Source organism: Drosophila arizonae, chromosome 3 (genome assembly GCF_054131065.1).
Source record: "Drosophila arizonae isolate 15081-1271.41 chromosome 3, UAZ_ARI_1.0, whole genome shotgun sequence".
NCBI classification, from domain to species: domain Eukaryota; kingdom Metazoa; phylum Arthropoda; class Insecta; order Diptera; family Drosophilidae; genus Drosophila; species Drosophila arizonae.
In genome coordinates this window covers 10,931,253-10,956,883 of record NC_142923.1, presented here as the reverse complement: position 1 = coordinate 10,956,883, position 25,631 = coordinate 10,931,253, and the positions used below count along the sequence as shown (strand labels likewise).

The 25,631-nt window shown below is 40.0% G+C and overlaps 2 protein-coding genes, 1 long non-coding RNA gene and 4 other non-coding genes across 8 annotated transcripts; 5 read left to right on the top strand and 2 right to left on the bottom strand.

Moving 5' to 3' along the window:
• Nucleotides 1–2,107: 2,107 nt before the first annotated feature.
• Nucleotides 2,108–3,344, top strand: LOC108612080 (uncharacterized). The gene is made up of 2 exons (XM_018004974.2): nucleotides 2,108–2,589; nucleotides 2,651–3,344. Exons 1-2 carry the CDS (start codon nucleotides 2,166–2,168, stop codon nucleotides 3,244–3,246), a joined length of 1,020 nt encoding a protein of 339 aa, XP_017860463.1. The 5' UTR covers nucleotides 2,108–2,165; the 3' UTR covers nucleotides 3,247–3,344.
• Nucleotides 3,345–4,787: 1,443 nt separating this feature from the next.
• Nucleotides 4,788–12,705, top strand: LOC108620376 (uncharacterized). 2 transcript variants are annotated; one of them, XM_089463691.1, is made up of 3 exons: nucleotides 4,788–4,948; nucleotides 10,404–11,446; nucleotides 11,525–12,705. In XM_089463691.1, the coding sequence occupies exons 2-3, from the start codon at nucleotides 10,405–10,407 to the stop codon at nucleotides 12,463–12,465; spliced, it is 1,983 nt and encodes a 660-aa protein (XP_089319817.1). In that variant the 5' UTR covers nucleotides 4,788–4,948; nucleotide 10,404; the 3' UTR covers nucleotides 12,466–12,705. The 2 variants fall into 2 exon arrangements, with proteins under 2 accessions (XP_089319817.1, XP_089319818.1); XM_089463692.1 differs by lacking the exon at nucleotides 4,788–4,948 and adding an exon at nucleotides 5,071–5,089.
• Nucleotides 5,098–8,139, bottom strand: LOC149269666 (uncharacterized). The gene is made up of 2 exons (XR_016268954.1): nucleotides 7,856–8,139; nucleotides 5,098–7,799 (listed from the first exon to the last, which is right to left on the bottom strand). It is a non-coding gene; the product is annotated as an uncharacterized LOC149269666 (long non-coding RNA).
• Nucleotides 12,706–22,562: 9,857 nt separating the features above from the next.
• On the top strand, nucleotides 22,563–22,634 carry TRNAD-GUC (transfer RNA aspartic acid (anticodon GUC)). Its single transcript has one exon. It is a non-coding gene; the product is annotated as a tRNA-Asp (tRNA).
• Nucleotides 22,635–22,858: 224 nt separating this feature from the next.
• Nucleotides 22,859–22,930, top strand: TRNAD-GUC (transfer RNA aspartic acid (anticodon GUC)). Its single transcript has one exon. It is a non-coding gene; the product is annotated as a tRNA-Asp (tRNA).
• A 338-nt stretch (nucleotides 22,931–23,268) lies between these two features.
• Nucleotides 23,269–23,340, bottom strand: TRNAD-GUC (transfer RNA aspartic acid (anticodon GUC)). The gene has a single exon. It is a non-coding gene; the product is annotated as a tRNA-Asp (tRNA).
• Nucleotides 23,341–23,686: 346 nt separating this feature from the next.
• On the top strand, nucleotides 23,687–23,758 carry TRNAD-GUC (transfer RNA aspartic acid (anticodon GUC)). The gene has a single exon. It is a non-coding gene; the product is annotated as a tRNA-Asp (tRNA).
• The last annotated feature ends 1,873 nt before the right edge of the window (nucleotides 23,759–25,631 follow it).

Sequence of the window (25,631 nt, the reverse complement as noted above, 5' to 3'; positions counted from 1 at the left end):
AAATCAACAGAAAGGTGAATGGCCCGGCGGGAGGGGGTCAATTACAATCGAATGGTATTCAGCAGAAACCGTATTGGCTGTTTACCCAAGGAATAAAATAAATGAGAGGGGGTAACAGCAATGAACAGCAGAGTTGAATTAGAATTTGAAACTGAGCAGCAGATCTGAATCAGCAATACAAGCGTCAGGGCATTCTAGAACAATCCAATTCTTGATTATAATTCAAGCTAGTCTGTTGCATGCTTTACAAACCCAATAAAATTCAATGAAGAAATAGTTCAAGAGCAAAAAAAAGCAAAACAATTTGAGTTACTGGAATACCAAAGAAACGCAAATCTATATATCAAGAATTCGAGCTCTATTATTTTTAACTAGGTTAGAGATCGACAGATTACCTTAACAGAAAAATATAATTCAGATCTGTGGCCTTCCATTACTCCTAGAGCTAGATCTCCTAGATTATGCAACCTGATCTTGAAATTTTAAATTGATGACATAATCAATTTTACCCAAATGCGACGGTCTACGTGCTAGGTAACAGAGCCCGGGCAGATGCAAAGCAATCATTCCAGGCTTTTATTTAAGCAATTTTGTATTGATTGCTTGTAATGAACCCCAAACGCCTCGAGTTTGTTATTCTCTAATGTTGTTTTCTTTTTCAAGGCGGCGCTGGCAATGCATTCTCATAGTAGTTGATTCGAGGCCTTTGCTACGTGCTTAGACTTGCCCGGCAAATGGGTCAGCGTATTCGCATCTTCAGTCAGATCTGTGGATCACGTTGTACGTGACGCTGCCTACTGTATATAGTATATACATATATATATATATGGTATATACATATGTATATATAGTATTGTAAGTCAAGCAGAGATCGCGTATGCTGGAAATTTTGTTTTTATAAATTTAGTTAGCCGTGCGGGGCAAATGAAATTTGATGCGACACATTTGGCAAATTGGCTCTGTGATACATGGCGAATATATATGTGTATTCCCCATGTATATATGTGCATATACATATTGATAAGTATATATACATGTGTATATATTGTGCTCCTGTTTTTTATGCTGCCTGGGATCGAGAAAATCCGAGAATTTGAGTGCGACTCAATTGGCGGCAATTGAATTATTACACGACGACACTCATTCAATTTTCTCTGACATGGAGCAGGAGGCGGGCTGGGGCAGAACGGGTACACACTATACACACGCTACACACACACACACACACACACACGTACACGCACACACATGGATGTATTTCAGTCCCTCGCAGTGCCGTCAAATCCCAAATTGTGTGACACGTAAAATGGTCTGACATCTGACATGACTGCAGCTATTCACCTGATGCCCTACTCAGAATGTCAATTTTATTTACCAACTCGCGTTCGATTCGAAATGGATAAAGTTCTTTGAAATATGTATTTTTTTGTTTTTCATTGTATTTGTTTACTTAAATGATATATTAAATTTTTATGGCTTTTTTCTTGGTATTTCTGTTAGGATTCATCATCGTTTATGCAAAAATGGTAAAGTGTAAAAAGTAATATGGACGCATATGTAGAAAAATATATTTTTAATATTTTAAAAATTCATAATTTATTATATGCTTTCTTATATATACATTTATTTTATTACTTTATTTTTTTTTTACTTTAAAAACTTCGTTTCTTCGTCTTCTACAATTTATTCTCAATTATATATATTTTTTTATGATATTATTGAAGTCTAAAGTCATTTTAGTCAGTTATTATATGATAGGAATATTTTAATATATATCTTTTGATTAACATTTTATATAATAAAACAAATCCTAGGGCATAAATTGCTTACCTCTTATAATACAGATCAAAACATGAAGTTCTATAAGCTAAAGAAATTCTTTAAATAGAGCCAACATAAAATTCTATAGCTTAAAGAAATTCTATAAATAGAGCAAGCACTGATCGTAAAAAAGAAGAGTTTTAAGATTACAGAAATATCACAAAAGCTAACATTTCAAAGAAATTCCCAGAGTCCCGCCTATTTATACGCCCCACACGTGGCCATGTAGCGCATCTGCCCACGCATTTGGTGATTTGCCGGAGATATAGGCGCCTAGCTGCTGCCTTCATGCCTCCAGTTTGATTGTGCCTATTGCCAGGTGCAGTTGCGATTCTCCGGAAAGTATGAAACAGGCGTACACTCTGCTCTGTGTGGTGCTCTTGACAGCCAGCCTGGCGGTGCCCAGTGCGGCACGTGGCGGCCGTGGACGCGGCGGCGGCTCATTCGGTGGTCTGTTTGGTGGCTGGCGCAGCAAATACGGCAGCAAGTCGTCGTCATCCGGCGGCGGACGACGCGTGGTCAGCGGCTCGCCAGTGCACACGGCGATGACGGTGCCAAAGCTGCCGCCACCGCCACCGCCGCCGGTGTCGTCAAAGGTCAAACCACATGCGGCCAGCTATCCGCGTCAACAGCCGCCGCCACCGCCACCGCCGGGCTATGGCTATGCACCAGCTGCGGGCCAGGGCACGTACTATGCCAATGCCCAGGCATTGCCCGCCGGCGCCGTCTACTACGCCCAGCCGCCCACGTCCATGGGGATAGGTCCAGGTGAGTGGGGCTGCTCGGCAACTCTTTAATAACAATCCCTAACAGGTCTGTCTGCCTTCAGGCACTGGTTTTCTGACTGGCCTGCTGGCTGGCCGATTGATGGACAACGTGCTCTTCGGCCATCACCAGCATGTGTCGCATGTCTACCATCAGAATCAAGAGGGTCAACCAGCTTCCGGCAATGGGCGTGAGATCATAATTATCAACAATGGACAGCAACAGACCGAAGGCGAAACGCAGCAGCCGCCCAATGACTCGCTCAGCCCAGTGGACGCAGTCGTCTCCCCAGCAAATCCACTTCCGAAAGAGCACGAGCAGCAGGAGAGAGAGTCCGATGAGGAGGCAGCCAATTCCACCGCAATGCCCGTGGCTCCCGCTGGCGGCATCATTTGCTTTCCCATCATGATAAATGAAACGGATCCACAGAATCCGGAGCTGGTGAATGAAGTGCAGCGCGTTGTTTGCTTTCCAGCGCCGACCGCAGATCCCCAATCCGCCGATTGTCAAAATGATCCCATCTGCGTGCTACAGCATGGCGGCAGCACCACCAGCACAGTGCCACCAATAGTTGCAGGCGATATTGGTGGTGCAGCCGAAGCCAGTGATTCCCTAGAAGTGTCCACTGCCGCGGCGGATGTCGATACTCCACAAGATTAGTAACTAGATTAGGTTTTAAGCTAAGCTAAAAGTAAATTTGCAATGGATTTTATCTTCAAAATTAGGTTTAATAAAAAATCATTTAAATTAAAATATAATATTTTAATTGGCCAATATAGCAACTAAATACTGAGCATTTCATTCATAAACACTTTGCAAATCAGCCAAGCTTTCATTAACTGCCAAAAGCTTACTTACGAAAGCTTTAAAAGCTATCAAATACAATGTTTTTGCCATAACGAAAACAAACTTCAAAGTATGACAGTTGTTCCTGGAGGTACGCCAACAACAACAGCAACAACAAGAGCAAAACCAGTAGCCACAACATCAACAATAGCAACAACAACAGCAACAACAGCAAGGCCGCAAACAATTGTAACGCTAGCAAAAACAACAAATGCGAAGGCTCAGCGCGCAAAACAGAAAGACAAACACTCCGACGTCAGCCATGGCAGCGACGTCAGCAGCGACGCGTCAGCTACGACAGGCGTTGCGTCGACCGCAGTCATAAACTGTTCAGCACGACCACCAATACAAAAGCAATTACATCCTACATGTGTGTGTGTGCGTGTTTGGATGTGGGTGATGATCCAAGAACACGAATAAAGCTCACTTGCGTTCATTAATCCCGCAATAACAAGGGGGAACTGTAATAAACAAAGTTACGTCGCGCACTCTGAACATCAGCGGCTGGACGAAGCTGTGCTAATCATTCACATTTGAAAAATTCGACAAATGAAAATAAGGATAAATATTTTATATATTACAGAAAGTTCAAAATATATATGATAATAAGAATACAACGAATTTTAAATTTAAGATAATTTTAATAGAAATATATTAGTTTATATAATACCAATATTTATATATTTTAATTTTAGTATAAATAAAAAAATTACATATCTGAAAATATTGAAGTTCGTCACATAGCTTATTTTTTAATAAAAAATAAATACAGCATTCTGATTTGTGCACACATACATCTATGTAAATGCATGTAGTTTGTGTGTGTATTTAGCATTTAAGATTCTTATAAATCAGGCTTAATCACGCGCAACTAAAAATATATATTTTTATATGTACATATGTCTATTTAACTACGTAGGTTCGTTAACTAAATTGCGTGAATGATATCATGGCAAAGCGAATGCAATAGCAACAGAGCTGTCTGACACCTCTTTAACGCCCCTCTCTGTCTCTCTCTTTTTGTGTCTCCCTCGCTCCAACGAGCTTGAAGCTAAACACTGAAATTAAATAAAAACGGTAAAACTAAACAACTACCATGGGACATAAAAAGCACATAAACACACACAAGCAAAAATTCGCGAGAGTAATACTGCGAGAGAGAGAGAGAGCGGGAGTGAGAGCAATCAGTGATGACAAATACAGCGAACGAAATAAAAATAACAAAAACAACAACTACAGCGGCAGCAGCAACAGCCGCATCGACAACAACAAAAACAAGAACAACAACAACAACAAACAAACGAAAGCCCACCAACAAGTTGCGGCCACTGTCGCAGTCGCGGCCGCTGCCGCTGCCGCTGCCACGCTACGCTCGCGGTCCGCCGCGGCGAGCTGAACAACAAAACACACGTCAAATAAAAAATGCTCAACCGCATTTCAGTTGTTTGAGAAACTTTGCACGGAACTAAGCTCGAGCGCGGCAAGCAAACAAAAGAATTAAACAATATTAAATCAAGTAAATACATGGCATATTCATAATACGTATAGATATAAGTAAACAACTGCAAGAACATAAATATAAATACATAAAACGTATACAAGTTGTGCACTAAGTGTGTGGAATTGTGTTGAAACTGGTTTTGTGAAATGAACTTATGTATGTACATATATATATATATGTATATATTACTGTAGATATGTGTATATATTTACATACTCTTCAGCAAGTGCATCGGTTAACTAGAGTTTGATAAACAAAATGAATATTCAAGGTCGAATAAGCGAAATTTATGCAAAATTGTATATGGGCTTATACATACACATATATGTATGTATGTATGTATGTATATGTATAATGCATATTAGGACTTGGCAGTGCAGACAAAGCAAAAGCCTAAGCAAACCAATTAAGCAAACAAAAAACAAAACAAATTAAAAAAAAACAAGTAAGAAAGCTCTAGTCGAGACTGCTCGACTACGAGATCCCCTGAACCCTTGGAGCAATAGATATTTCAATAATTTTTCGCGTCTTTCAGCTTACACAAGAAACACGCACACACACACACAGGCACGTACGCACACACAGGCATACATACACACACACGCATACAGACACACATACACACACACACACACGCATACACACACAAACGCATACACACACACACATACACACACACATACACGCACAAGCACCCACGCATAAACACGCATGGGCTGCAGTGTGCGCTTACTATGAGAACTTAATTGTTTAATAACTTTTTTTGTGGACGTACGATCTTCATTAAACTTTCAGATTATGATAATAACATAGATATGCATGTAATTGCCAAAGCACAAGTCTCTAGTATTTGAAATACGCTTTTTACAAAAGTGAGGGTGAGGGGGTGAATTTAAGGGTGGGGGGTAAATTTTAACAAAAACCGAAATTGTATAAATTGCATATAAGTATACATTAAAAATTTGGAGACTCTAGCAATAAAGGTGTAGAAGATATAATTTTATAACTGGTTTTCGATAAGGTTTTTTATCGATAAAAAAAGATCGGGATGAGTTATCGAATTTTAATGATAAACTTGATATGCGCGCTGTAATTACGGACATTTTAAAAAAAATTTGAAGTCTCTAGCTCTTATATCTTCTGAAATCGACGCGTTCATACATACGGACAGACGGACAGACGGACAGACGGACAGACGGACAGGGCCAAATCAACTCAGCTCGTCACCCTGATCAAGAATATATATACTTTGTGGGGTCTGCCACGCCTCCTTCTCCCTGTTACATACATTTCAACAAAACCATTATACCCTGATTTCCCATTGAAAATGGGTTCAGGGTATAAAAATCAATGGAAGCTTTTGTCTGTTTACATATGTTTACATATGTATATGTACATATGTATATCCACATATATATCACAACTGTATTCATAAGTGCTTATATATTTATATACATATTTGACTAAGCATTATTTGATATTGAAAAACATTGAAAACACTTCAGTTTTCGCATGTGTCTAATTCTTATCATTCATCTTTTTCTTATCATTTGAGATAGCATTTATCTAAGATAGTTTTTTTTTAGCTTTAAAAACAAAGTGGAGTGTGATACTATTTTTAAGCACTTATAAAACCCTTTGTTTATTTTCATTATTCCAAATAGCTTTACAAGCTTTTTGAGATCTGTATCAGATATTCTTCTAGAAGCATTCTCTGATGAGCAACTGGCTTACAAAGCTTTTGCTACATAGCTTAAAGCGGTAAATGGACAACCTTAAATGCAATCATTCATAGTTTTGACATATATTAATAATCTTAAACCAACTTTTGATATATGAGCACCTTTCAAGAGAGTTTTTAAAATAGATTTTATAATATAGACCAAATATTTTCCCTCTTATTTTCCATCGATGCAGGAATTCATATAAAAATGTCAACAGCTGAAACCAAAAGATTTTTCATTTATTTATTTACGGCAATATTTTGGTGCACTCAAATGTTTGTTTGATCTGTTTCGTGCATTCAACAGGTATGTCTAAATTTAGACAGTTCAAAATTTTGTTTCATTCTCTTGGACCTCGCTTTTTGTGACACGTTTTACAAATCTAGGGGGAATTTTGGGAACTATAAAAAACGATCTACCTAATGGATTTAGCTCTATTATTTTTATGGTTTTATACAACCAGATGGTAAATAACTTTTGAGAGATTTTAGATCTTTGTTGACAAATAAAAATGAGCAGTTTAAAAGGTAAATGGTACGTGTATACCATATAAATAAATACATATATATATGTATATATATATATGTATGTAGGATGATGTTTACCTTTTTATTCTTAATAGTAACAGCTGCTTCCAATTTAAGTCCAAATTTACAGTCATGCATACCCGTTCCACATGCTGACAACAGCTGACTAAACAAACTGAGCCATGAGCGAAAAAAAAACAGTTGCTTTTGCTTCACCCGCGTATTACGAACCGGTTAGTAATCCACTTTTGGCAGTCCAATTAATTTTACTTCTCTTTTTTAGCGGCCAAATTTATAAGGTTTTTTTTTATACATTTATTTTTAACTATTTTTGATTCGCTGACTTGATGCTTGTATAACATTTGATTTTCTCTCGAACGTTAGACAATCTTGCATAATACTGCAATTTCCCCAAGTCCACAAAAGCTACCAAAAATATTTGAAATTCAATGTAAACTACATTAAAGGAAAAGTAAATAAAAACTTTTGATTTATAATAAAAATTCATTAGTAACTAAAATCTTTTGATTCATCATATTTACGATTAGACCAGACACATCCGAATAAAATAATTAAAAACATTCTTGACCTTTTGAATTTCCAACAGTGATAAGCCTAGAAATATTTGCTATGTTCTATAGAATATATATAGATAATACAATGCTATATACCTTTTCAGCGATAGATTGTAGAGTTCCAAGAAATATATTCAAACAGAATAATACGTAAAACTGGAAAAGATAATTGCGAGATTTTTCGATTGCATCCGCTGACATCACAAAACAGCTTTCTGGTTCAATCTCTCGCTATGGATGAGTCATGACAATAATACGCTTTATTTTCCGCTGAGCTCGGCCAAACTGCTATAAACAAATGCACTTTATTATAAACAATTGGCTATTGTGGCTGAGGTACAGACTGCAAAAAAAGATTTTTGCTTACATATTATAGAAATATATATATAGAATGGTATGGATTACAATATACCATACTATATACCAATGGTGTATTGTATATGAGTTATATATAGATATGTTTATGGGTTATATTGCAACTGCAATAGCTCAACTTGCTACAGATTTGTTTATTTTGATTTTTCAATTTTGTAGTATATACTAATACTGTAGTATATACTATATACTATGACAAATCATTGAAATCCTAGGATGAAATATAGAAATGTATAAAGTCAAGTTAAGGTAGTCAAGTTTAATTATACTATTTTCTGTGAGACAACTTCAAAATAAGCCATAATCCATCTCGAGATACATTTATATATTTTCAATATACAATACTTACATTGCTCATCTGTAATACACATAATCGGAATTGATATAATTGATTTCTAGCAGAGATCATAAAGCTAAAGAATGCAACGCTTCTCTGTGCTTTTATCAGGCAATTAGATTTCAATCAATTAATTTTTAAAAAGTTTGAACCTATCGCCCCACTTTCAATTGAGAAGTGTATATATAAATTCGGCTGATTGAAATTTATGAGAAATTCACATTTTAATTTCAGATTAAGTTAACTAGAATATCTCTTCTAACTGTATCAATTTTACCAAGTTTAAACAGATTTAGGGCACGATCAAACTAGGCAATCCATAAATTGCCCACTTTATGAGATTTCAGCCATATTTAGCTCAACTCAATGCTGAAAACCTGAACTCGTGTAACGTCTTTGACTGCTAGGGCGTGTACCTGTGAGGTTATTAGCGGAAAAGCCGAGCACGCTGACCAAATATAGATTTCAATGGTATAAAATGCTTATAAGTCTGCCAGCTAATGTTTAACCTCAGACCTGTAGACTATGCCTAAAGGCGAGCAAAGCCAATGGAGTGTGGCCACGCGACAAGCCAAGCAAATCGCCAAGTTCGTTCATTATCCATTGTCATGGATAACGCGCCCCGAAATTGGGGCAGACACCCAAAAGTGGCAGTCCAGGGCGTCATATTGCGTCAGCGTCAAATAATGTGCTGTGCCCCCCCAAAACAATGACGCAAATACCACTAGGAATATATGCTATAATATATATGTATATATGTATATATTAGTTTAGTATGTATAGAACAATCAACTCTTAGCTCTAATAATAATACCCCAATGTGAACTAAGCGTGAATTTATAGTCGAGTGGCAAATGTCAGAGGTATTGGATCGTAGTACAGGCATTATTATGCCCACTAGAGGGACTATCATAAGCGCAAATTGAATCAATTGTTTATGCAAACAACAAATTAAACCACACGGCGACAAATGAAGACTGACACCGGGGGGAGATCGTGATACGCAAATGTTATTTTTATTTTTATATATTCTTTGTAATATAAATGTAAATAGTGATGGGTAGGCAAACGAGTTAAGACTCGATGAGTAATCATCGATTGAATGTTGAGTAAATGAATGCAGTTAGACTTGGGAATATGCATATAATTAAATATTATATTTATGACTCAATAGTTCAAAAGTGACTATATAATAATGAGTACAAAATAATATATATAATAATACTATATATTATAATATATAATAATAAATAATATAGATAATAATTGACTGTTTTTAATATTCATACAAATACGAATTAAACAAATGTCGATTAATCGATAACACATATCCTTGAATTCGTCCTCGTTCCACAGCTGATAAATGCAAACAGCAAAAGATTTATTTTAAAGGATATATGCTATCGATATTTATTACAAGTTAACAAATTATTATATTTAAAAAATATATATATATTGAAGATGCTTTTCTGAAAATATTAATATTAAAATACAATATTTTAGCTGTTTATTAATTATCACTCAAAATCTTTGTCTTCGTGATTCATCGACATTAACATATACATATATACCTACAGAACATATACATATATACATATATCATATTTTTGCCATCCCTAGATCCCTTATCGCAGATCTCTGCGCACAGGCGCATCTGTGTGTTTTTAGTGGGATATTTTTTTTTTTTTTTTATTATATGCATTTCGCTCTCGTTGCTCGGTTCACTAGAATCAGTGGATAATCAGTGAACCCTATTTAAGCCTTCCAGGCAGGCGACAGCAGCTTAGTCAAAGTCAAGCGGCCAAGCAGCAAATAGAGATTGTTTTACAAGCGAGACTTACGTGTGATTCTCACTCTCTCTTTCTCGCTCTCTCTCTCTCTCTCTCTCTCTCTCTCTCTCTCTCTCTCTCTCTCTCTCTCTCTCTCTCTTAGCATGTCGCAGAATCATCCCTGGCGACTTAGCAGTTGGACTCTGCTATTGGGTCTGCTGATCCTGTTGCTGGTCAGTCCAGATGCCCAGGCGAAGCGCTGGTTCGGTGGCAGCAGCAGCAAGAGTCGCTCCTCCAGCTCCAGCAGCTACTCGGCCCGTCGACCCTCCTCGTCGTCCTCCTCATCGCACTCCGGCTCGTACAGTCATGCGGATAACACTAAGCTCAGCTACGGCCCTGGCAGCCATGCACAGCCCAGCCACACGCAGCACTCGATGTCACGACCCGCGACGGCCTCGCCCATAGGCTGGAATGTGCCGCCCAAGGCGCAGGGTCCGCCGCCCTCCTATACGGCCCACAATCCGGCTGGCGGTGCTCACACCAACATTCATGAGCCGCCGCCGGCGTACAACCCGTCGTACAAGGCCAATGCCCCGCCGCCAAGCTACTCGGCGGCCAACAGCAATGCTCGACCAGCAGCAGGCAGCTCCGGCAGCAGCAATCCTCACTACACGCCCGCCAGCGTCTACAGGCCACGCATGAACGCCACCGGCGGTGGCGGTGGTGGTGGCTTCCATACCCCCATCACGGCCACCAATTCGCACGGCGTGCAGTCGAGTTATCCGGGCGCCACGTATCACAGTCCTGGACATTTGCCCGCCGGCGCCACTTACCATCCGTCTGGACAGCTGCCCGCTGGAGCAACCTATCACAGTCCTAAAGCGCTGCCCGCCGGAGCTACCTATCACAGCTCATTGCCGGCCGGTGCCACCTATCATCACAGTCCCGGAGCTCTGCCTGCTGGTGCCACGTATCACAGTCCCGGAGCTCTGCCCGCCGGTGCCAGCTATCATCCGGCTGGACAAATACCACCTGGCGCTAGCTACTATCCCAGCGGAGGAGTACCCCACGGCGCCACCTATTATCCCCAGGCGCCGGTGGCAGCAGTGCCTGCCGGTGCTACCTTCTTGCCAGCTGGAGCTGGACTGCCGCCTGGCGCCACCTATTATCCACAGGCGCCCAAGTCGTCATCTGGTTTTGGTTTGGGTAAGTACTGCTCTATATGATTCAGCTTGAATTTGCCTAACATCTTCTCTCTCTTTCTCTCGCTCTTTGTGTCTGCAGGCACTGGTCTCATTGCTGGCGCTTTGGGTGGTGCCATTTTGGGCCACGCCCTCACGCCCACGCAGACGCGCGTCGTTGAGCATGCGCCCATGCCGAGCGGCGGAGGTGGCGGCACTGGCGGCGGCGACGACAAGATCATCATCATTAACAATGGACCGCCTGGCTCGGTGACCACTGCGGATGCTGGCTCCGGCACTACGGTCATCAACACGGGCGTCGCACAGCCCGCCGTGGCGCCAGCAGCTGCACCTCAACCCCCTGCAGGTGTTCCAGCAGCTGCTCCTGCAGCTGTTCCAGGCCAAACTCCACTCGCTCCGCTGACACCGCCTGCTGCTGAAGCCGTCGTGCCGCCAGTTGCTGGCGCTGCAGTTGCCAATGCTGCAGCCCCTGCTCCAGCTGCTCCGGCTGCTCCTGCTGCTCCTGCTGCTCCAGCTCCTGCTGCAGCGGATCCGAATGCCGCACCACCCGCACCCGGCGGCATCATCTGTGTGCCTGTGCGTGTGCCCGAGCCTGATCCGAAGGATGCCACCAAGACGATTGAAGTGGAGAAGATTGCTTGCTATCCGGCACCACCACCAGAGCCAGCAGCACCTGCAGCTGCAGCGAATGGCACAGCTGCCGGCGCTGCGCCCGCTGCAGTGCCTTCTGTTGCACCGGCTGCTGCTGCCGCTGCTGTGCCCGCTTCGACGCCCGCATCGGATGCGGCGCCGCTTGCGCCCTTCCAGTCGACCACGCCCCTGACTGTGCCGGAGGGATCGGTGCCACTGGCGCCCCTGTCGCCAGGCGGCCAACCGGATGTGATGCGCATGCCCGGCATGACGTCTGCGCGTCTATCCGCTGAATCGGGACTCCATGATGCGCGCAACGGAGAGAAGCGAATGTCCGAATTGAGTACGCTCTCCGCCCTGCTGACAGTGCTCGTGGCCTACTGTCTGCACTAAGAGGCCAGCGGCCAGTGGTCAGTGCCCAGAACCAGAGCGGGTAATTAAAGCCAAATGGTAGCCAGTCAGCAGAGGGGACTCTGCGTTTGAACAAGTTTCATACAAAGTCGCTGAATTGACATTTTCTATATTTTGTAAACTAAGCGAATTTCTGGATATTCATTTATGCATGTGTTTACTCATAGTTTTTTCTATTAGATTTACATAAAATTAAATAAACCGTAATTAATAATTAATCAATTACGAAATATTTCCATTTATCATTTATTGTTCATTTTAGCTATTAACAAATTTTGAATTAACTTACTTTAAATTATGCGCCTTGACAGTAGTCATCTACCGGAGGCTATACACAATTTGAATCAGCGCCATCTGTCGGCTGAGATCTTAACATAACAACTTTTTAGCTTATACAGGCACACATTCGTTAAGTTTCCTATATAACTTGAGGCGATAAAAACTTTAGATTGTGCAACAACCTTTCTGAGCTAACTTCACGAAAGGAGGCTGACGAGTACGAGTGTGTGGCTGAATGTCTAATACGTAGCCAATACACAAACCATAATTCCCACGCTCTGCGCTTTGTGTACAAGCTTAACGAAATTATGTGGACATAACTCGCATAGACAGTCTGTACAAGAACCATAAATCTTATTTGAATGCTGCGTTATATATAAGTTTCTCTTATTAGAGTTATTGGATAATTTTATTAAATAAACTAAATTGAGTAAATCGAAGTTAATGGGTAATTAAAAATATTGATTTATTCATTTGCTTGATACTATCAACAACAGCCTATTTTTTTCTCACTAAATTTTCTGTTATTTCTTCTGCTTCATAGATATTAACGATATTTAAATGTTGTTTACAAAAAAGTTCTATTTGTGCCTTCGTGCATGGCGATACTATACAATCAATAGCAAAGCAGTTTACCAATTTTTCTCTTTATAAACTTGCGGCTAACACCAAGTGTGGGCGACTTGAGGGCGTGAGAAAAGTTTTTAGCAGCAAAACAAGCTTAATGTAAATATTAAATTAATTGAGGCGAAAATGCAGTAAAGCGATTTTAGTATTTCGTTTAAAAGTGTAAAAAATAAATGTATATTTAAGATTTAAAAAAAATTAAAAAAAAAAAACATTATTTTTTAGGATAGATTTTTGTAAAAAATATATATAAAATGTAAAAAAAATATTTAAAAAATTTGTTTCACGATCTGTTGATTGATTTTGCTGTATTCATAATGTTCTCCGTGGGGGCAATGAGCACTGCGACATGCTTGCGGTACTACAGGTAGCCGACGAGCATCATCCAGCTGAAGAGGAGTGACCAAGTGACCTGATCGAAGGAGTAGTGAGTAGAGTCAGAGCCATGCACAAGTTGAGCAGCAGCTTGGTCGACTGCAGCGATCGCCAAATCTTTGAGATGGCCGCCGTCATCAGCAAACCGAGCAGCGACAGGCTGCAGCCAACGGCTGTTGTCCGAATTCGAAAAGTTAGCAAATTATCGTTGCTATTCATTTCATAATATTAACAAATATATATAAAATTCTTCTTAAAAAAAAAAAACAAAAAAAAAATCACAGCTCTTAGTAAAATTTTGTCTTCTCAGAAACTAACTGAGAGAAAAGCTTAAGAACTTGCCCAAAATCTATTTTATGTTTGTTTTCTTCAGCGGCTTAAGTTTTCCCTTGTGATACTATCTGCACACACACACTTATAGGTAGCTGTACTTGTAATGGAATCTGTCTACATAGTCTCTAGGTTTTTTTTCTTGTTAACTAAACCCACACGACTTAGACTTAAAACTTTGTGACATCAGCTAGGCAGAAGATGGGCAAAAATAAGAGGAAGAAGAATGTCAAGAATTTACTCAGTCAAAAAAGCGTCAATAAAACGTAGTTACTCCTAATGGAAAATCTGAGCAGAAGTTTTTAGCTAAACTTTTTGCTACTTTTCCATGCACTTGCAATGCTGACGACGTTGAATTCGAACTTTTTGGGCTCTGGACACAGATTTGCAAGTTTATGAAATAAATACAAAAAAAAAAAAAAAAAAAAAAAAAAAAAAAAAAAAAATGAAATAAATAAAAGAATTTAGATCCTTGAATGACAATTTGACTTGTTTTGCGAGCGCTTGAAGTGTTTACAGAAAAATTATAATAATAATTTAAGTCCAAGTTGATTATTATTGAATTAAGTTTTTAGTAGTGTAAAACGTATATTTGCTATTTTATTAAGCTAATAATATTTTAATATTTTTCGAAAACAATTTTAAACATTATTTCCGATATATTTCTATTCAATATGAAGCTTTATGGACTACAAGACTTCGCTTGTTAGTCCAATAGCAAGGCTCGATCGTAACTTTATCAGCCATTCACATAAATCCATAAATGTTTTCTGCTATATTGTATATTGATGAGAAAGTGAGTGTATTGCAACTACTATTCCCGCAGGTATTACGCATGCATGCATAATATTTCAAGCAATCAGACGAAAGGCGAGCAGCGAGTAGCACGGGGGGTAAAAACTCTATGGCAAGCGGCGTATAAGTAATTGGCAGCAATTGGTTGCCAAAAGTTGACTTGTCGAAGCCATCAAATGGCAAGAGCAATTCATAAATATAAATAAATATATGCATGTATTTGTATGTGTATATATGATATTGGCAATAAAAGCTGCAGCGGGCTGTGAGCGCTGGTTGATGGAACTGTTAAAGATTTTATGGAGCTGCAGCCAGAAGATACCGCAATGAATATTTGTTTGAATCATTCAGATGGTATAAGAATACATAAAGAACGTTGAAATAAGTGAAAATATGAGAGGGACAAACACACATACTACCGATTGAAAAAAAAAAAAAAAAACAGAAAGATAAGGATAATTTCGAGACCAGATAAGTTCATAGCATAAAAATAACAATAAAAAAAATTTAATTTTTGTTTTAAGGTTTTGCTTAACTTATTAATAGGAAAGTTTTTGATGAAATAATGAAATATTTAACAAATTAAACTTTACACATATATATAAATATATTCATTTAATATATTTAGCTACTCAATACGTAACTTCTGAGCTTGGCAAAAATTAAATCAAATTATTAGCCAGCTCTCGTCGGAGTGCAGTCTGTGCCACAATTCAAATTACTTTTGGGTCATAGCGATAAATGCTTATAATGTCATATGCTGGCAACAGTAAATAGAAGCAACAACAACAATTACAACAGCAACATGCAACATGCAACAATAGAATGCGGCATGTGATATAAACTTTGTTATGCGGGCTTCTGTTCCAAGGAGGCGACGCGACCTCCGTCCTGCAGCTACAAAGTATCCCAATTTGCATCCTAATGAATGGTGTGAAGCTGTTTGAGCTTGTGCTCCCATGTATATGTGTGTGTGTGTGTGTCTGTCGAGAGACAAATTCTCAACAAATTGCAGAGGGAAAAATTCAAATGGTTGAAGCTAAAATGGCATCACAAATTAGTTGCATTAATTGCATTCAGAACTTTGGGTGGTTTCTCTATCGTTAACAAGGAGCAAATAGCTGAGATGTTTTCGTTCTGTGCAATATGCTAAATGATCGACGAGCATATACCTTGCACAATAGAAAATATATAATAAATAAGAGAGAATTAGGTCTTAAAATTTTCTATTATAAAAAACTCAACATCAAGTTACAAAAACTTCGCCAGAATTCCTTACACTCTACAGGGTATATTAGGTCTATCATTCAGCTTTCGGAATTGGTTGCAGTTACTGACAGTTGACCACATCTAGTAGCTGACTAGTTAGCTCGCTTGGTCTGAGGTTTTACTTTTAGCAGTAGAGAGTCAGACGAGCTAATTGAATTCGGCTGGGAAGGACAGCAAATATGTATGTGCATATAAATAGTAGATATACTTGTATATATGTATATCAATGTCCATTTAGAATCAGTTCATCTAGGTGCTGCAACTACTGCCTACTGCTTGCCTGCCAAAACTTGGCCCTAAAGAGGCCCTTGATCATCAAGCCGGCTGCTCACTGCTCACTCATTCACTTTGGCCTCCATGCTGCACTTTCCGATGCATTCAGTTGAACACATTGCATTTGCATTTTACTCGAAACGCATTCAAGCGTTGTGCAAGGCAACTTTTAACCAAAGTCAAGGCAGCCGATACGATGCCTAACCAAAGTGGTCTAGCAGACGGCACAGAGCGGAGCATTGAGAGTTTGATTTTAATGGGAGTAGGTTTTTATTGTTAAAGTTGTTGGCTCAACAGCAGCAAAGTCAATTGTTTGTGTTTGTTTGCGAAGTACTGTGCATAAATATTTCGCAATATTCTGCCTAATTTCAATGAAAAGCGAAGGACGTAAGCAGGACGGAAATGGAACAATAATAAGTAAATATACGTACATTTGTGGTGCTAGTACTAAAAAATTGCCGAGGTGTCGCTAATTTCAGAACGCCATGATTCGAACTGAACATAAAAAGCGCAATAAATATATCTGTTAACAATCAAAAGCACAACGCATCCAAAGAAAACATTAGAAACGTATTAAATTTTGAGATTGGAGTTATGAATGTAAATGAGGTCAATTTTAGTAGTGCTGTCATTAATATTTACAATATTTAACTGATGACAAATTAGCCATTATGTAACATTCTGCGTCACACTCAGTAATCACTCATAATAATAGTCAAATTAATAATAGTCAAATTAATACTTAATATTATGGTGGGATGGGGTTACGAAAACAAGGCAACGCTACGTTGCTCGTCTAGAGACTTTCAATAGCAATCCTTGTCACTGGTAATTCAAGTTGACACACAGCCTCCACGATCGGCCCCACTGGATAGCGATTGGGCAGCCGACCAATCGTGAACTAATGTGTGCAGCGACTTTAGAAGAAATAGAAAGATAGAACTTACTAAAGTGAAATCTTTGACCGACCCCTGACTTCGAAAAATACACGATTTCTGAAATGTTTGCCCCTGGGCTGACAGCTGTCGCATTCTAGGACCTCAGTAAGCAGGAGTGACATCCTGCGGAAATGGCTCCTAGGTCAATGCTGCAGCTGCCTCCGTCCCGTTAAAACCCTGGCAGGCCTCCAAGTACGTTCGAAGATCGTCACCAACTGATTCTTCATTGGTGGTACAGGTTTAAGTTGATATATATCCTTAATTTGTGCAAGATCCTGGCTCTGAACATTGGCTCCCATAAGGACCAAAGTCAACCCTCGCATGGCCTCCCTGCTATGCACAGATAACCATGAGGATTGTTTGAGTAACTGTACACCCGATCTAAGATAGCGGCTTGGAGTCGGGACCCCTTAAAATGGAATTTAGAAAGACCCCAACAACCAAAAAAACAATCAGTGGAACACCACTGGAAGAGAGCGAGGCCCGTTTCACGGACCCACGGCTGGGCTTTGGCAAAAGCTCAAAAATGCAAAGGAGCCCTGTAGCGCAGGCGCCAAGAAGTGTGGAGGAAACTCCAAAAACCGCTGCCGCTGAAGTAGGTGTCCCAAACACTGTTGCAGAGGCGGTAATCTCTCCAAGGCATGAGTACATGTTGAAACTCCGGGCCGAGGAAGAGGATGCCATTCTAAAATGTCGCCAGGCGCTGCGGCGCATAAAGACCGCTGTCGCTAAACAAAAAAACATCAGTCTGGATGTTAAAAGCGGGGTATCCGACCTAGACGAACTACTCGATATCCTAGGACACTGTAGGAACTCCTGGAAGAAACTGGAAGCTGAAGCAACTAAGCAGAAGCAATTAGAGCCAGCAGCAGAGGCACGGATCTTGGAAACGGTGGAAACACCTACCATTCAAAAGAGACAAGCCCCTAGCCCCCTAGAGTCTGAGTCCGGCAAAAAACTTTGCAAGGGACAACAGAACTTGTGGCAAAAAGTCACCAGAAAAGGGACTTTGAAACAAAGAGCGGAAAAGACTACTCCGGCACCCGCAGAAAAGCCGAAAGTAGTAAAACAACCAGCAAAAAAAGAGAAGAAGAAACCTCCCCGTTCAGAAGCAGTCCTCATAAAACCTGAAAGTGGACAAAGCTACGTAGATGTTTTACGAAACATACGCAGCACAATCCAACAGGACGAAAAGGCAAACGTGAGAGGCATAAGGAAAACCCGATCCGGGGCACTCCTTGTAGAACTGAGCAGAGGGGAAAAGTTACATCCAGAACTAGTTGAAAAACTAAAGGCTACCGTTAAAAAAACAGCCACGGTAGCCGAGTTAAAGCCTACAGCGACAGTGGAGATCCGAGATCTAGACTCACTAACTGTAGAGTCTGAGGTGGCTGAGGCAGTGCGACAAGTCCTTGATAATTCATCAGTGGACTTGCGCATAAAAGTCACTGCCCCAAACAGTCGAGAGCAAGTAAGGGCCTTTGTAACCTTAGAAAGCCAATTAGCGGAGACGTTGCTGAGCTCAGACATTAAAATTGGTTTTGTCAGGGCTAGGCCCAGGATGTGTCAACCCATCCGCAGATGCTACAGATGCTTCGGGGTCGGCCATCTGCAGACCAACTGCACAGGACCGGACAGAAGTGGTGGTGGCATCTGCATTAGATGTGGTGAATCAGGTCACAAGATGAAAGACTGCAAAAAACCACCAAAATGCTGCATTTGCACGGATGCGGGGCGTACTTCTGTCGATCACATGCCGGGATCGCAGAAATGCCCAAGCACACGACAAACTACAGCAAAATGTTGAAAATTCTCCAAGGTAATCTACACCGGAGCAAAACGGCAGATGCACTTTTGACACAGATAGTAGCAGAACATGCTATAGATGTAGTGATCATCAGTGAGCAATATAAGCGAAAAGAGAACGGAGTTTGGTTAGAGGACGACACCAAGACTGCGGCCATATGGATCCCCAGTAGTAGTGGACAACAGCCACTAGAAAGCAAGATGGGAAACTGCTACGTCTACGCACGCTTCAGAGAAGTCGCAGTAGTCAGTTGCTACCTAACCCCTAGCGATGACATAAGCACCTTCCAGAATAAACTCGATGCAATCGAGGATCTCCTCGTGGATCGACGGCAGCCCTTCATTGTGGCAGGCGATCTGAATGCACGAGCAGTGGACTGGGGAATGTCGTCTACTAACTCTAGAGGACGAAAAATTATGGATATGGCCGCTAGGTCCGGGTTAGTGGTAGCAAACCGCGGAAGCAGACCTACCTTCCATAGGCCGGGATGTGAAGGCACAATACCTGACGTAACCTTTGGATCCGAACACATCGTAGATCGGATAAAGGACTGGAAGATACTCGATGACTTCACGGGAAGTGATCACGAGTATATATCATATGACTTCCAAAATACCAGTCAGCAAAACCACCCATCATACTCAAGAAAGACTTCTCATAGATGGGACATAAGTAAGGTGGATACAGGCAAACTACTAGCTGAATTAGATAGGCGAGAACGACAGTTCGACGGCACATTGACGTCGAAGCAAGTGGTCGAAAGAAGCCTAACCGCTATGGAAAGAGCGTGTAACGTATCGATGCCAAAAACGCACAGCAAACACGGAGGTAGACGACAGGCGTACTGGTGGAACCACGATATTGCGGAAAAAAGGAAAGTATGCATACAATGTAGAAGAAGGCTAACAAGGGCACGACGCTCTGGAAATTTCACGACGGAAGCGTTAGCAGCCAAGATTGCGAGAAAAGAACTGTCGATTGCTATCACACGCAGTAAGCATGACAAGTGGAAAGAGCTCTGCAAAGATATAAATAAAGACCCTTGGGGACTTGGCTACAAGATAGTCATGAAAAAGCTGAGAAACTACGGAGCAGTGCCAAACGTGGATGATGACACGATGGATCACATAGTGGAAACACTATTTCCAGCACACATCCACGAGGCGCATGAGCGAGCACCCGTAGAGCTCGATGGTTCAGTCCCAGATTTCACCGAGGAAGAACTCAACATTGCAGCTCTCTCCCTGAAGAACAAGAAAGCGCCGGGACCAGATAATATACCGGCAGAAATACTGAAGGTGATAGCATCAGGACGTCCCACTTTTCTACTTAGGATGTATAACGCATGTCTAAAAGAAAGGATATTCCCAGAAGCGTGGAAAGAACAAAGACTGGTGCTCATTAGCAAAGGCAAAGGCGATCCCAATACACCCTCGGCTTATCGCCCATTGTGTATGTTAAACACAGCTGGGAAGCTTTTAGAAAAGCTCATAAGACCTAGACTACTCGCAGCAGTAGAGGCTGCTGGAGGACTTAGCCCTAGGCAACATGGGTTCAGAGCTGGAAAATCCACAATGGGAGCTATCGATGAAGTGGTTCAGGCAGCCAGAGCTACGCAAAGAGGAAATGCATACTCGCGCCCAGTTGTTCTGTTAGCAACGCTGGACGTTAAAAACGCCTTTAATAGTGTAAGGTGGACTGATATGCTTACTTCCTTGGAACACCGCTTCCAGATACCGGAGTACCTCATGAATATGATCAGGAGCTATTTGCAGGATCGAATACTCCTGTACTCCACGCAAACTGGAACAAAACGATACAGAGTAACTGGAGGAGCTGCACAGGGGTCAATCCTGGGACCAGACCTGTGGAATATCAGCTACGACGACATCCTAAGACTGGAAATGCCTGAAGACACCTTCCTTATTGGTTATGCCGATGATATCGCAGCCGTCATTACTGCCAGAAACACCATAGAGGCCCAAAAGAGACTTACCCAAGTCATGATCCGCACACAGACATGGCTCAGCTCTCGAGGATTGGAGCTTGCCACCCATAAAACAGAGTTACTTCTGTTCACGGGGAAGCAGATCCCAACCGAAATAGAGATGCGAGTAAGCGGAAACCTGATAAGGACGCAGAGGACAGTGAACTATCTAGGCGTTAGGCTGGACAGTAAACTTACCTTCTGGGAACAGCTGAAGTATGCCACGCGGAAAACAGCGACAGCAACGGGGTCTCTGAGTAGACTGATGGCAAACGTTGACGGCCCGACGGCAGGAAAACGGAGACTCCTCATGGAAGCGACAAATGCAATACTGCTATATGGCAGTGAAGTATGGGCGGATACCTTAGAGGCGAATGTAAGGCGAAAACCGATGCTAGCTGTGCAACGAAGAGCAGCCTTAAGGATAACATCGGCGTACCGCACAGTCTCCGGGGCGGCCGTGACTGTGATAGCAGCAGTCATACCGGTTGACTTGCTTGCCCAAGAGCGCAAAAAAATATGGAATCTTCGGCAAAGAGGAGAATACTCAGAACATGCGGCAAAGAGCATACGACAGCAAACCATAGTCTCGTGGAAGGCGAGATGGTCATGCGAAAGGTATGGAAGATGGACCGCTAAAATAATCCCCGATCTGGAGCAGTGGATAAATAGAAAGCACGGTGAAACGTCTTTCTATTTGACACAACTACTCTCCGGACATGGATACTTTCGAAAGTACCTAAATAAAATGGGGAAAACTGCCGAATCCAGCTGCATTTACTGCGAAAATGCAATGGACGATGCAGAACACACCTTCTTCAATTGCAAAAGATGGTCGGAAGAAAGAATCGACCTGGCAGATACAGTAGGTGAAGTCAAAGTAGAGACGTTAGTACAGCAAATGTGCAGCAGCATAGACGCTTGGAAAAAAGTCTATGACTTCGCCGAAAAGGTTCTGCGGCGGAAGAAGTATGACCTGGACGCAGGCACACAGAGGGCAACGCTCATTTAGAGCACACAATGGGGTTCCACCTTGAAGGTTAATGCGGGATATCTCCTGGTTCCAAGGTGGATTTGAGCCCCAGAAGAGGAGGATTTTTTAGTCGGTAAGCAGTTATGCAGTCCGACACACCGGTCAAAGTGACGACATGACTGACGGTGCATAAAGCATTTTTTCCTACCTCAGCCCAACAAAAAAAAAAAAAAAAAAAAAAAAAAAAAAAAAAAAAAAAAAAAAATACTTAATATTATCAGAAGGTGATAGCGATAATGCATTTATATTATAAATATAAATATATAAATTTTATAATATATATTTGTTTTCTTTGCAGCTTGGTACGCAATGGTAATTCATATAAGCCTAACTTCATAATTAGTGTTTGACATTCGTCAACCAACGTCCTCGATAGTATAGTGGTTAGTATCCCCGCCTGTCACGCGGGAGACCGGGGTTCAATTCCCCGTCGGGGAGACATGGAATTTTTTTTTATTAATTTAAAAAAAATAATTTTTATAACAATTAAACTTTAGTAGAAAACAATTTTCATATAAATATATCAAATATATAAAAAAGGTAATAAACAAGTCATTATTCAGTTTTATTTAAAAAAAAAATCGAATATAAATTCTGATATTAACTCATTGGTAACATTGGGCTCAAACTTATAAACACCTTTTGTCAACTGACAGCCAGCGTCCTCGATAGTATAGTGGTTAGTATCCCCGCCTGTCACGCGGGAGACCGGGGTTCAATTCCCCGTCGGGGAGATGTGTAAATTCTTTTTATTTATTTTTTAAATATTTTTATTGTATTTTTTTTTTTTTTTTTTTTTTTTTTTTTTTTTTTTTTTTTTAATATTTTTAATGTACTTACATATAAAATTACACTTTTTTCCACATTTGTCAGTAAACTTCTATGTGTGTGGGAATATTGTGCTTCTTTATGATATTTTTGTGCTAGTGTTTTTTTAAATATTCTGAGCCTTTTTAAGATATCTTCAAAACACGAATTTCTACTTTTACGGAAAGAATAACTAGATGTATTTGTTTACTTGTTGGGCAGGAACATTACTAAGAATTTAAAAAAAAAATGTTACAGAACATCTCTCCCCGACGGGGAATTGAACCCCGGTCTCCCGCGTGACAGGCGGGGATACTAACCACTATACTATCGAGGACGTTGAGTTCGCTGTGCCAAATGTTTTACATTTGATTCAGTATTGTATTGCGCATGTCAAGTATTTCATTTGCGATTTAGTATAATAATTACTAAAAGTTGTATCTGATCATCTTCATTCGTGTTTATCGCAAATTGTTACCCGGATAATACACTTTTAGTTAGTTTTTTATTATTATTATTTTATTTTTATATTACGTTGCAGTTTTATATTAAAGCAAACAAAAATTTGTCACGCATTTTTAACTTTAAAAATAATTTAAATTAGTGTCCCTACTCGATGTTTTGGTTAGGGTGGGTATGTTTAACCATTCAAAAAATTGAAATGCGGCAGAAAAAAAACAGCATCCTCGATAGTATAGTGGTTAGTATCCCCGCCTGTCACGCGGGAGACCGGGGTTCAATTCCCCGTCGGGGAGGGACAGTAAAATATTCGTGTGTTTTTTATTTTTTTAATTTTTTGAATTATTGTGTACCCAACTTATTTGATTATTCTATATTTAATTTAGTTAGTTTTTTACTATCAAATTTTAGATATACAAATCCTTAAAAATTTAATAAACCAAACTCTGCGAAGTCATAACTTTTTGCCCGCTTTCAATATTAAATTAGAGCAAGAAGTCAAAATTGCTGCAACAGCAAACAGAGTTTCGTTGAATTTATAAGTTTCATACCACGAAGCACACAAGTTGAATATATTCTTGGCTGCTCACTCGCCTTAACAATCTTGATGCACGCATGGCAGGCAATCTAAAGCGAAAAATAGTAAATAGTCAGCGATGCAAGGTAATCAAGAAGTTATGGCAACTTAGTTAGTGTGCATGTTAATTAGTTGACACAAGTCAATTTAAACTACACAGCATTCGTAAGAGTAGGCATGCCTGCACATGAAAGAAAAGTTTTGGGCAAAGCTAATACACTATAAAGACGATGCAAGGAGCTGCAAATAATATTGAATAATTCTGCAATAAATTTTCATATCCATATAGCTGGAATGGAAGAAAAATCGGATGATATTTGATGATATACCAATTCACATATTGATAAGCAATAGTCCATGTTGCCATGTGGCCTGGTTCGCATTTTGACCATCAATTAGTTGGTTAAAGTTTCGCTTCTTTTGGCAACCCTTTCAATGCGGTTTCATTAGTGGCCAACTGAAATGGATCGAGAACTGTGTAGCTGGTATTTTTATTTCTTTTATTCAATCTTCGCTTTTAGCGGTTTTCTTTTAGCACTGCACTGGAAAAACTTGGCCGGTGCCAATTTTCTGTAGAAAAACTTTTCCGTCGCATTCTTCTCTTTGTTGCGTATAAATTGCTGTCAATTAGTTTAATTGTTTTTCTTGGTGTGTTTTTTTTTTTTTTTTTTTTTGTTGCTTCTCCTTATGTTCTCTTCTCGATTTTGCTATTTTTCTGCGCTATTTGCTTGATTTCTTTTGATGACTATTATTGATAAGTTGTGCAATTGTTTTGCAACTGTTGTTAATTGCAATCAGCCCGAGACCAATAAATGCCGACAGACTATGAGTTTTCAATCACCATTCATTCTTAATGTAACGGTTGCAAAGTTGTAATCAAAAATATTTGTATTGAAAAACAGAATTGATTTTATTTGCAAATAAATATTTGTATAAAATGCTTTAAAATTGCGAGTCAGCGGAATGTGAATTTGTTGCTCGAAACTCATGTGGAAATGCCATTTGAAAGCATTGCAGCAGCAATTATTTTTATTAATATTGATGATGTGCTCGGCACGGAGGCGTCTTGTGGAAGCTGTGCTCCGCAATATATCTTTGTCAACTCTGGCAAGTAGGAAAAAATAAATAACTAAAGCGAGTACTAATGATGCGGCCGCAAAGCTCTCCACTAGACGTAGAGGTAGAAGCAGACATAATGCCATCAAGACTGAGAAGATAAATTAACTATTAATTTACAAATACATAGGCTTAAAACATAATCATATTTTTTAAAAATAAATAAAATTATATGCATTAAAAATAAACTAAAAATAAATAACTAAAAAGTATAAATAAATAAAATTAAACTAATTTATTTCTTTAAAGATCGGTATTTATGTTGCATTACATGTATTTAAAAGAAATAAATTGATGAAAAGAAAAAAAAAAAAAAAAACATTAAAATTGATTTATAAATACCGCAAATTGTTATAAACTCATAAATAAATGGAAAAATTTTATAAACATATTTTTGACTGTGAAATACTCTCGAGATAAATCCACAGCTTAAATTTAGGTCCACGCTTTTGATGGGCTAAGGAGCCAGAGCAACC